General features: G+C 48.9%; 2 protein-coding genes across 2 annotated transcripts; both read right to left on the bottom strand.

Moving 5' to 3' along the window:
- Positions 1–6,257: 6,257 nt before the first annotated feature.
- Positions 6,258–7,917, bottom strand: LOC117849114 (expansin-A24). The gene is made up of 3 exons (XM_034730709.2): positions 7,377–7,917; positions 6,981–7,299; positions 6,258–6,862 (listed from the first exon to the last, which is right to left on the bottom strand). The coding sequence occupies exons 1-3, from the start codon at positions 7,552–7,554 to the stop codon at positions 6,550–6,552; spliced, it is 810 nt and encodes a 269-aa protein (XP_034586600.1). The 5' UTR covers positions 7,555–7,917; the 3' UTR covers positions 6,258–6,549.
- A 2,624-nt stretch (positions 7,918–10,541) lies between these two features.
- LOC117849102 (expansin-A23) lies at positions 10,542–11,952 on the bottom strand. The gene is made up of 2 exons (XM_034730700.2): positions 11,170–11,952; positions 10,542–11,064 (listed from the first exon to the last, which is right to left on the bottom strand). Exons 1-2 carry the CDS (start codon positions 11,850–11,852, stop codon positions 10,749–10,751), a joined length of 999 nt encoding a protein of 332 aa, XP_034586591.1. The 5' UTR covers positions 11,853–11,952; the 3' UTR covers positions 10,542–10,748.
- Between the last annotated feature and the right edge of the window lie 80 nt (positions 11,953–12,032).

Here is a 12,032-nt window from a genome sequence, read left to right as displayed (position 1 = left end):
GAGGAGTTCGACCGCGAGCCCGAGCCCGAGGACCAGTACCGCGAGCAGGAGCTCCCGGAAGGCTTTGAGAACGGCAAGTCCAATCTCACCCTTTGGTGCATATTTAATACCCAGTTTTTCAGACACAACCTATTGGCCTGTTTTATAAAATGCATATTGTTTTATCGCAAGACATGGTTGGATAGCCACCCCTTGATTGTTATGATTATTCCTTGTCGTCCCATATTTATCTCTAAATATGAGTTACTCTGTTTAGATGATAAATACTGCTAGAACGCTTAGGAACTCATTATCCAAATTCAATCATGATTACACCTGTTTATTCGGAAAATAAATGTGTGAGTATGTTAAACTGAGGAGTTGGGTTTTCGGGTGTAAAGAGAGGTGGTGGATGAGATGGATGGGTGTTTCTTGTGTGGAATACCGGGTTGTTGGGCTCGTACCTTAGTGGTTGAGCAGAGTGGGAGGTATCCATCTTGTCATGGCTAAGGACCGAGTTGATGTGTCATCCTGCCTAATTCCATCACCGTGCAACCACTCGACCGTTGTATGGGCAACGGCTTAGCATAAATCCCACTAACTAAACTGCTAGGCTTCAGGTGTGCTGGTGAGCAACGGGAGCCCTTGGAAAAGGACTAAGCTCTTGGTGACTTAGGTCCCGGTTTCGGCCCCGTGGATGGGTTGCTAACCTCTTGGGTGCTTCTGTGTTGACTAGTCAGTGTTGGCTAAGGTGGGTAATGGCTTTGTTAGGATCCGTACCATCACTAAGGTGATCGCGTTACGGTACCCTACTTGTGGGAAAAGTGTACAACCTCTGCAGAGTTAAAACCTATCCGGGTAGCCGTGTCCACGGCATTGGACGAGTTACGGCTCGGTCACACAACTAGTTTTTGAGGGATGACTGGTATGTACTGCGTGTGTGGGTGTGTGGTTGGAAGTGTCCGGCAGTTCTGCTGTGCGCTACGACGGACGGGGAGTTCGGTAGCGATAAAACTTGGATCCTTTGTGTAGGATCAACCCCACTTGATATATCGTTTACTAAAATGTTTTCATGAAACTTCTTTGAAATGAAACCCTGCATGTGTCTAAAATTCAGCTTTACTGCAAATAAACCATAGCTTTATCCTTGATTATTCATATGCATATTCTTGTTGTATTTCCCCTCCGTGGATGGGGTTGGACTTGCTGAGTACTTTTGTACTCACCCTTGTGTTGCTGCTTCAGAGGAGGATCCGGACTTCGTCGCCGAGGACTTCGAGGAGGTTGCGTCTACACCCAACGCTGCCTGCGGTGTTGGCCCTTTTGCAGGATGCTTCCGCTGACGCTTAGTTCCGATTGTAGCCCGGAGTCCGACTGGACTGCAACTTGGATTTGTATTGTTATCGCTTTAGTCTTGCTTTGGGTGTGGCTTGCCCGCCCGCTCCTTCGGGAGTTGTACGGTTTCTGAACTATCTGTTGAATAAATGTGTTATCAGCCTCCTGGGACTGATAAATTGGATCACATTTTGTCTCTGCTTATGTGTGGACGCTTCAAATTATCACCTAAACAGAGCGAATCATATTTAGAGATAATTATAGGACAAACAAGGAATGTTCATAACAATCAAGGGGTGGCTATCCAACCATGTTTCAGCAGTAAAACAATATGCAATTTTATAAAACGGGCCAATAGGTTGTGTTTGAAAAACTAGGAATAAATATGCATCAAAGGGTGAGATTGGACTTGCCGTCCTCAAAGCCTTTCGGGAGTTCCTGCTCGCGGTGCTGGTCCTTGGGCTCGGGCTCGCGATCAAACTCTTCCTCGGGCTCCTCCTCAGGTACTCCGCGACCTACGGCACAAACAATCGAGCTCACAATAAATAAAAGAAAATAAGATTTTACCCGTTGAGCCTTGAACAAAGAACGCGAACGGAAAATAGAAGGAATAAGTATTTTCATGAAACTTGGGTATGACTCGGCGGAAGTATACTGGAGGATGACGTGGTCGAATTTGGGATCAATTGGAGGAAGTTTGGCACATGAAATGACGAGATAACCGTGTATTTAGGGGTTAAAATAAGGCTTTGCACTAATTTGCGAGAAACCAGGGACCTCTTTGTAAATACTTTTGGGAGGTGGAAGGGCATATCTGTGAGAAGAGTATGAGAGAGGTGGGAGGGTTATTTCGCAAATAGAGAGAAGTAGGGGGTTAGATCGAAATTGGAGGGGGGCGTTTCTTCCTCCTCCTTTGAACCGTGACTTGAAGAGGGAGGAGGAGGGGAAATCTGGTGGGGGCGGCCGGCCATGGCTCGCTGACGGCGAGATTGGGCGGTGAGGAAAGGTGGAGGAGACCGTGGGGACTCCGTTTTGCCCTTTACCTTGGGGATTTGGTGATGGGAAGGGGGCGGCCGGCGGTGGGTAGGGAGGCGGCGGCGCACGGGAGGGGCGGCGCTACTGGCGGTGGGATGGCGGTGCCGGCTTGTGGGGGCGGTGGCAGGGGGCAACAAGGGAGGGTTATGAGCTTGTGGTGCGGGGGAATGGTGGTGATGGAGTGGCGAGCTCCAGACGTCAAGGCCCCCTTTTATAGGCGGCGAGGGGAGGTAACGACGAGCTACCGGCGATGTGGGGGCCGGCGAGCTCCGAGCGGTGTGGGTAGGGGCCATCGACGGGGAGGAGCCGGCGACGGGAGGGGGGCCGGAGGCGGGGTCGGGCAGGCGCGGCGTCGGGGTCGGGCGCTGGGGCTTGCGCGGCTGGCGATTCCGCGAGGTTGGTCCCGGCGGCGTGGGCCCCGGGGGTGTTGGCGCGCGGCCAGGGGGTCGGGTGAGGCAAGGAGGGGCCCTGGGGGCGCTGGCCGTTGCAGCCTGGAGGGAGGAGGCAAGCGTCGGCCGGGGGACAGGGGCCTGCGTGCGGTCAGCTAGGAAGAAGGAGGAGGAAGAAAGAGGAAGGAGGAGGAGGAAGGAAGAAGAAAGAAGAAAAAGAGGAAGCGAAGGAAGGGAAAGGGAAAAGAAAATAGGAGAGAGAGGAAAAAGAAAGGGGGAGTTGGCGGTGATTGCGGGATGCGGTCGAAGCGCGCGCGGCGGTTTGTTGACCGGCACGTGGCGAAATTTACGGGGAGGATAAAAAGGACGGTTGTCGGCTTTGGGTGCCGGGACGGCGAAATCGCTGGGAAGATTTAGATTTTCGGGAGCTCAACGGTAAAAAGATTTTGAAAATAATTTTTAGCGGGTGATTTGAGTTGGTAGATTTTACGGGTGTTACAACCGTCCCATGGGCGAGCTCTGCCGCGCAGGCATGCTCTGGTGGCCCAGCAGTGGGCGAGCACCGCGGCGTGGGCAAGGAGCAGCTAGAAAAGTATGGGAGAGTAGTAGCAGGCTGGTGCGGGAGAGAAGAGGCGCGGGGGTGAGGGAGAAGAAGAAAAGCGGCGCGGGGGCAAGGTAGGGAGCAACGGCGGTGAGGTGGGGAAGAAGGGGAAGAAGGGAGCAGTGATGGCGAGAAGGGGAGGAGGGGATGAAGAAGATATGTTAATTTTATAGGCTGACCCCTGAAAAAATTTGATTCGCGGATTAGCCCTTGAAAGGATTATAGGTCACTAGTTTTAGATATGCTGTTAGAGAAGTCAACTTTGTGTTTTTAGATCATGAGTTTCAGAAGTCAACTTTGTGTTTTTAGATCATGAGTTTCATATATGCTGTTGGAGACACTCTTTAGGCGGGTAGAAATTTGTTGCCGTGACGGTCATCGTGGCGCCGTCAGGCCTGCACAACTAGGCCTACTAATAGGGCTGGTTGAAAACTTGAAATGGGTTTTATGGGACGGGTTGTGATGCGGAGTGTGTTTGAATGGGTTAAAATAGGTTTTATATATAATGGGTTGGAGTGGGTTGGGTATATTGCAAATGCGGGTTGGGGTGGGTTGGAAGTGATTCTCTTTTTTAGGTTTGTATGGGTTTAACTCGTAGATTTAAGTTTCAGGTTTCATCTCTCAATGTGGGACCTATATGCAGATTTAGTCATAGTACTTTGCACAAAATAGCAGATTGTAAAACTAATTTATCTCCAATAAATTTCGATCAATTTCTCTAAAATTTAAAGTGTGAACGTGAGGTTTTAGTTTTAGGGTCCGGCTCTTGATACGGGGCCCACATGTAAGTCTAGCCACACACTCTGCACAAAGTAGCGAACTGTCAAACTGATTCATCTGCAACAAATTTTAGTCAATTTCTCTAAAATTTTAAGGTGTCAGGTGTCAACGCAAGGTTTTAGCTTTAGGGTCCGACTCTTGACACGGGGTCCACATATAAATCCAGCTGCACTAGCTTGCATAAAGTAGCAGACTGTCAAATTGATTCATCTGCAACAAATTTCAGTCAATTTCTCTAGAATTTTAAAGTGTGAATGCGAGGTTTTAGCTTTAGGGTCTGGCTCTTGACGCGGGACCTATAGATAAATCCAGCTACACTACCTTGCACAAAGTAGCAAACTATCAAATTGATTCATCTACAACAAATTTCAGTTAATTTTGTTCAAAAATTAAAGTGTGAAAGCGACGTTTCAGTTTTAGTGTCCGACTCTTGACGTGGAGCCCACATATAAGTCCAATTGCACTACCTTGCACAAGGTAGCATACTATCAAACTAATTCATCTGCAATAAATTCAGTCAATTTCGCTCATAATTTAAAGTGTGAACGCAAGGTTTTAGTTTTAAGGTTCGGGTCTTGACGCGAGACCCACACATATGTGTCAACCACACTACCTTGCTACTTCCCAAAGTATCGGATTGTCAAATTGATTCATCTTCAGCAAATTTCGATTAATTTCTCTAAATTTTTAAGGTGTAAACGTGAGGTTTTAGTTTTAAGGTCCAGCTCTTGATGCGGGGTCCACATATAAGTCCAACCACACTACTTTGCATAAAGTAGCGGACTGTCAAACTGATTCATCTGCAACAAATTTCAGTCGATTTATCTAAAATTTTTAGTTGTGAACACGAGATTTATATAAACTTATAAGTTCATATACTAAACCCATGGGTTATATTAATTGGTGGGCGGGTCAGATTGAGTTTAGGCAATAGAATTATGAAGCAGGGTGGGTGGGTTATATATCGTCATGACGATGAACTGCCGTGCTTGTGCACTTGCATTTCTTGGTTTGATTAGTCATTAAGCTAGTGTGCTAATTACCCATGGTGTTGGAGGCGTCGGCGCCGCCGTAGAACGTGGCATGCGCCTTGAGCCACCCGGTCGTCGGCGCCGGAGACGTTGCGTTGGTGGCGGCGCCGTCTTCGGCCACGGCCAGCGCCCAGACGAGTGCGAGCAACACGGCTGCGAGAACTGGAGCTGAATCCATTCCGATCATCAATTTGCACAACTGATACTGCGGAAGCGCTGAAAGTTAAATTTGAGCTGCAAGATGCGCAGTGCACAAGTGTTTATTCTTGCGTGTGTAAATCTGGTTCTGATGATGTTGTAAGTACTGAATTGGATGTATATATAGGCTGCCATTACAACCTTAGTTTAGCCTTGCGATCGATCGGCGGCTGGAGTATTAAAAATTATTTGGACAGAGGGAAGAGTAAGATGAGGCAGCTAGGTGAAGGACGAAGCGAGCCGAGGACATGTGCAGGGCCGTCATCCGCCGCACTGTGTGCATGGCTTACGGGGTAATCCAGACTCCAGAGTGGAAAATGTAGCCGCAAACACGTATGGGCGGGCACTGCGCACATTCCGTTGGTCGAAGTTTGCTTCAGGTTCCCTCTTTTGCAGAGGATCGCTGCATTGCTTGACTTTCAAAGGTGAAATGAACTGCTTTGTGTACTTGTCAAAGAGATTAGGAATTTCGCATGTTCCTTAACGATAACGATAATACTACAAAATAGATATCCGGAATTTTAAAAAAAAATTGACGCTTGATATATGTTGCAATAATTAAGCATCGATATTGCAGCTATTGTTTCTACATGTTTCGAATTCGCAGTGAATGTTACATGATAGTGTTCATGTTATGGTGAAAATTTTCTATCCCGGAGTTGGACGATGTAGTTATTTTTGCACATTATTTTCCATGTTGCAAACATTGACGGCTAATATTGCACTAGATAATTTTTAATATTTCATCAGTTCGATGGAAAAATTCCCCTAAGAGCATAGTCAGGTTCCTTAATTGAGTCATAAGTGTTGGAGTGATTCTGCACCTGGACCGCATCATCAACGGCGCCCGTCAGCGTGTAATGATTAATCTCACAAATATAGTATTATCTTAGAAGATGATTGTATATATACACCACAATTCATGTATATATAGCCATGGTAAGTCTCACTACCAGTAGCATATGTATATATACATCTTTACTTATACATTAGAATTTAATACGAGCATAAATTTATGTACAATAAAAAATAAAATAAAAACCAGAGTTACAATAGAACTCTGCCATTGGTAGTGTGATATGCAAGGGAGTAGTGTGCAACATGAGCAACTTATTAACACCATTATCGTCACACTATACGGAATCTGATTCCATCAGATCAACAATAATAGGCAAGTAACAACCCAGTGAGGTGCAGGTGCTCATTTGAACTGCAAGTTGCTTGCAAACGTGACGCCGAACGTCCAGCCAGGCGGCACCACGTTTGTGAACTCGAGAGTCTGCCCATCCGTGATGGTCACCCTGAACGAGAGCCTTTTCCCACTGAGGTACGCCAGAGAGTGCCAGTTCGCGCCCCAGTTGCGCGCCATCGGCATCCAATCGGTCGAGTCGGAGGTCTTGACATCCATGGATTTGATGGAGCCGGCCGCTGCGACATTGGCCACCAGAACAAGGTTGAAGTAGTCGTGCCCGTTGATCGTGAACCTCACTCCACCCCTCCTCACGCATGGAACTCTGCATCCACAACAAGTTTTCATATTTAAGTTATTTGTTGCATTTGTCGACGGCAGTTTCTTGCTTGAGAGAGACAAGGCTAATTGAGTTACTTAAGCTGCAAAAGAATGATAAAGACCTTTGGTAGATGACGGGGATGATGCCGACTCTGGTGTCGGCGCCGATCTTCTCCCAGGCCGGCTGCGCCATGTCGAAGTGGGGGCGCACCGTGTTGCACCACCCGCCGTCGGGGAACTCCCAGTTGGGCGGGCAGAAGTTGGTGGCGGTGACCGTGACCGTGACGCCGGGCTTGCACAACGCCGGGTTCGTCTTCCGGTCGCAGGCGATCTTGTAGCACTGCCCGCACGACGCGCCGTCAGCGAAGAGCACCGTGCTCAGCGCCGCCGTGCGCGAGCCGTACCCCTGCGAGTAGAGGTTGCCATACCCGCAAGCGCCGCCTGCCATGAACGCACATCATCATCAGCGATCTGCTTAGATATATGAATGGGCAATCGAAGCGTGTATTGCTAGTTACCCATGGTCCCGGCGGCATCTGCTCCACCGTAGAACGTCGCGTGGGCTCTCTGCCACACGATCGGCGCCGGAGCCGGTGGCGGCGACGGTGAGCTGGTCGTCGCGACGTCGTCTGCGGCCACTGCCATTGCCCAGCCGAGTGCGAGCAACACGACTGCGAGAACTCGAGCTGAAGCCATACCAGAAGTTGATTTGCAATAAGCTTTAGGGCGTGCCACAACCACAAATTGCAGGAGGTGACGATCTAAAGCCTGATCGGTATGAATTGCTTTGACTGACAGGGCGTCTAGATTCTCTGTGTACGTGTGTGTGGAAATCTTGTTCTGATGATTGTGTGGTGAATTGGATGTATATATAGGCTACCATTACTGACTCTGCCTTGCAATTGAGCAGGGAATCTGATGAAAGCATCTAGCTGAAGAAAGCGGTCGACCACATGTGCATGGCCGTCATCAGCCGCGCCATGCATGGCTTGCGGGGTAATCCAAACAGCAAAATGTACCCGCAGGCACGCATATTCCGTCCATCTTTGCTTCGCATTTCCACGCATGTTCAGGGTACTCTGTACTCTCCCCCCTGTTCAAGAAATTGATGTGGATGTCGTGTGTGTTCCTTGATTCTTACACGAGTGATATATCCTTCACCTGGACAGCAACATCAACAGCGCCCATGCATCGCCGTGCGATCAATGATTAGTTTGAACAGGTTTCTCAGGAAACGTCGAGTTACAACTAGTTAAGCCAGCTGATTGAAATGACGTTTTCTTTTAACCAAACTGGTGAGCATGTTTTTCTAATCTTGTTGATCGAGTTGGATGCCTCCTTTGGCAGGACTTCACCACCGGCTCCTCCACCGGCTTCTGATGAAACCCTACCAAATTAAAGGGCATGTGCAAAATGATTCGGTGAGGAGCACCGCAAAATGCGATCTCTAGAGCGTTTCGGTGGGGGGAGAAGCCAAAAAAATAAATTTGACTCCCGTGGCTTCCACCCTTTGCTGCGGGGGATGTGACTCTTTTACCTGTCATGGCCCATGGCGGAGGACAGCAGGCGCAAGAACACGGGGCAGGAGCAGGGATGCAGGGGAACTCCATGGCTCGGACAGGGCGCGCGCAGCAGTCAGCGGAGGATGGCGGCGTAGGGTTGCGGGGACGAGGGAGGTGGCGCTAGGCGTGAGATGGAGGGTGGCGGCGTCGGGGGCGAGCAACGGAGGCGCGTGGCGCCAGCAGGCCAGGGGAGGCGCTGGGGGCCTAGCGTTGCGAGCCAATAAGAGATCGGGGTGAGGAAAGGAAAGAGCGGGTAAGGGAGGAAGGAAAGAAGAAGAAAAAGGAAGGGAGAAAAAAATATGGAGAAAAGAGGAGAAAGTGGAAGAAAAAATGATAAAGAGCACTGTGGACATTCATTTTTATCCATTTGAAACAACGAAGATAAGTTGTCCTGCCAAATTGTTTCTAACTAGACAAGCTCCACTAGAGAAGTCACAGCCAGAGCCGTTTCAACCAAAGCCACAGCCCAGACAAACGAGCCCTGAGTAAAGTTGTACTCCCCCGGCCTTGTGAAATGGTGAAACCAACAATCCTGACATTTGGAAAAAAAATCCCATAAAGATTGCAATATAAGAAATTGGACCACAAGTAGGTATTGATGCTTTTTTTGGTCAACACACCAAAAGCACTAGAGAGTGTGGGTCGCAAACAGACCGAATAGCAACGATGTTGCACAGACGGTCAGACCGGTTCAGCAACCCGGACATGCCGGTTTCCTAGGTTTTAGTCCAAATCGATCGTTCAAAAGGATAACTACCATGCTTACGTGATGGAGGACGGCTAGATTTACGAGCAAACTGGCAAAGGGATAAGCAACACACCTACATGGTGAAGAACGACTAGTTTACGAGCAAACTAGCAAAGGTCGTTGAAGCTCTTGCCTGGGAGGGACCCCACCAGGGTGTGAACGTCGGCGGCATGCCCTAGGGTTAGCTAGCAAGCCTAGAACACCATCTATGGTCCTGAAGATCAGTAGATGAACAACAAGGGAGGTTGGAGGAGTTTAGGGTTTAGGAGATAAAACGTAAATGCACATGAGATTTATTCGATTGGGTTCAACTCAATCGGCCGTGGCCTTTCATATAGGGAGGGGAGGTCTTGCCCCGTTAGGAATCGAAACCCTTACAAATCTCGTGTCAAAATATAACTCCTAACTCGAATTACACAGACTAAACCTATCTAGCCGCCCTAGCAAACCGGTTTGATAGGTTTTCCTACGTGCAGATCTTCTCGAAGTCATTACTCCTTCATCAGAGCTTTGAATCGGACATTTTATATACGTTTTAATCTACTCGACGACAGCTAGACAGTAGTGAAGTCCAATTCATATTTTGATGAATTTGCCCAAACCGGTCTGACCAGTTTGGGTGGTCAGGTCTGACAAAATCTGTCAATTTTGATGTCAATCGTAGACTTCTTTAATTACCTCGCATGGCTAATCAAGTGACCAAAACAGATTTGCCGGTGTTAATCACCCTGCATGTCATTCCTTGCGCCAACAAAAAAAAAGACATCACGTCTAAATAGGTGGACTCAGGTAATCAATAAGGTACCAAGGTTGTTTGATAACAGTACTAATTTGTCCGAGAAAAAAACTACAATTGCATTATTTGTGGAAAGGAGGGAGTATCTCCAATAAATTTTTTTTCCCAAGTCTCTCTTCTTTAACTATACGCCATATCACCAAAACATCCTACGCGACGCTCATTTGATATGCACCGTTACTGGGATTAACCTAGTAATTAACTACCTTTCTTTGTCCTATCTCTCAGCCTCGTGAAAACGTGTCACAAGGTCACAATGAACTATTTCGAAGCTGGGCACTCGTCAATGGTGGACCCATGTTAAGCCTAGTGAGGGCATGTGCCCCCACTCAAAAATTTAAACCTAACTTAACCAATAATTTTTAACCACGTATGATCTTCATAAATTTAGCTATTCTTAAGACATGCCTCTCTCAGTTCTGCACTCGTTACTTCTGCAGGGCTGCTCTCTAGCTCTCCATCCCAAAAAGAATGTGAAAAGGAAAACTGGAAATTTAAACGTTCAGGAGGAAATTAAACAACAAATTTCCAACAGTACGTGCATATAGATAAACAGTAATATTCACGAGCACAAAGATGAATTCATGAACACAGATATTCACATTCAGAGTTAATTACAAGACAACTGTACAATATTATCTATATACAAGTAGTGCATTCGATCATTATATTACACAGAACGAGCAGCGGCTTTAATTAGTCCAATTCAACAATTCCTAAATCAGGTTGCCGGCGATGAATTGTTCCAAGCGAGAGCCACATCCAGCGAAGTCCTCATCAATCATCATGACTTGAACTGCAAATTGCTTGCCAATGTCAAGCCGAACGCCCAGCCCGCCGGCACCACATTTGCAAACGCCAGTGTCTGTCCATCCGTGATGGTCACCCTGAACGAGAGCCTCTTCCCACTGAGATACACCAGGGAGTGCCAGTTCGCGCCCCAGTTGCGCGCCATCGGCATCCACTCGGTCGAATCGGAGCTCCTCACATCCATGGATCTGATGGAGCCAGCTCCTGCGACGTTGGTCACGAGTACGAGGTTGAAATAGTCGTGCCCGTAGATGGTGAACCGCACCCCACCTCGCTTCATGCACGGGACTCTGCATGGACGCACAACAAGTTTCCATTTGGAAAAAATAAGATACTTCAGTATCGGTTAAGTGACTAGTAGAGAAGGAAAAGGCATGTTAAGAATCGGCGTGTACCTTTGGTAGATGACGGGGATGATGCCGGCGCGGTAGTCGGTGCCGATCTTCTCCCACGCCGGCTGGGCCATGTCAAAGTGGGGGCGCACCGTGTTGCACCACCCGCCATCGGGGTACTCCCAGTTGGGCGGGCAGAAGTTGGTGGCGGTGACGGTGACCGTGACGCCGGGCCTGCACCACGTCGGGTCCGTCTTGCGGTCGCACGCGATCTTGTAGCACTGCCCGCACGACGCGCCGTCGTTGAAGAGCACCGTGCTCAGCGCCGCCGTGCGCGTGCCGTACCCCTGCGCGTACAGGTTCCCGTACCCGCACGCGCCACCCATGGTGTCGGAGGCATCAGCTCCGCCGTAGAACGTCGCGTGCGCCCTCTCCCACACGACCGGCGCCGGAGCGGACGACGGTGGTGATGAGTTCGTCGCGACTCCATCCGCCGCCGCGGACGTCGCCCAGGCCCAGCAGCCGGCTATGAGCAACAGAACTGCGAAAGCTCGAGCCGGAGCCATACCAATAATCGACCGATCAAGTTCTCTAGAACTCGTACAAATTAAGCTGTGAGTGGCTGGTTTATGTGTGTCCCCGTTGGTGTGCTCTTGTAGTCTTGTGTGTATGTGTACTTGGATATGCTGAACTGAGTATGATTGTTCGATGCATCGTGTGTGGCCGTATGTATACAAAACTAGCATTTGACGTAATCACACGACTGCTTTAGTGGCTTGAGGATTGAATTGGACAAACACGTACGGAAGCCGGCGTAAAAACGGGGAAGGGAGGAAGAAGGGAAGAAGAAGGCGTAGGCGCTACAGAGTTAGCGTGCACATGCGCACGGCCGTGCCGCCGCGCGACGCCATGGCTTACGGTGCACA

Source organism: Setaria viridis, chromosome 1 (assembly GCF_005286985.2).
Source record: "Setaria viridis chromosome 1, Setaria_viridis_v4.0, whole genome shotgun sequence".
Classification (NCBI taxonomy): domain Eukaryota; kingdom Viridiplantae; phylum Streptophyta; class Magnoliopsida; order Poales; family Poaceae; genus Setaria; species Setaria viridis.
Note: the sequence above shows the minus strand (reverse complement) of the source record. Positions and strands in the feature narration are given on the sequence as shown.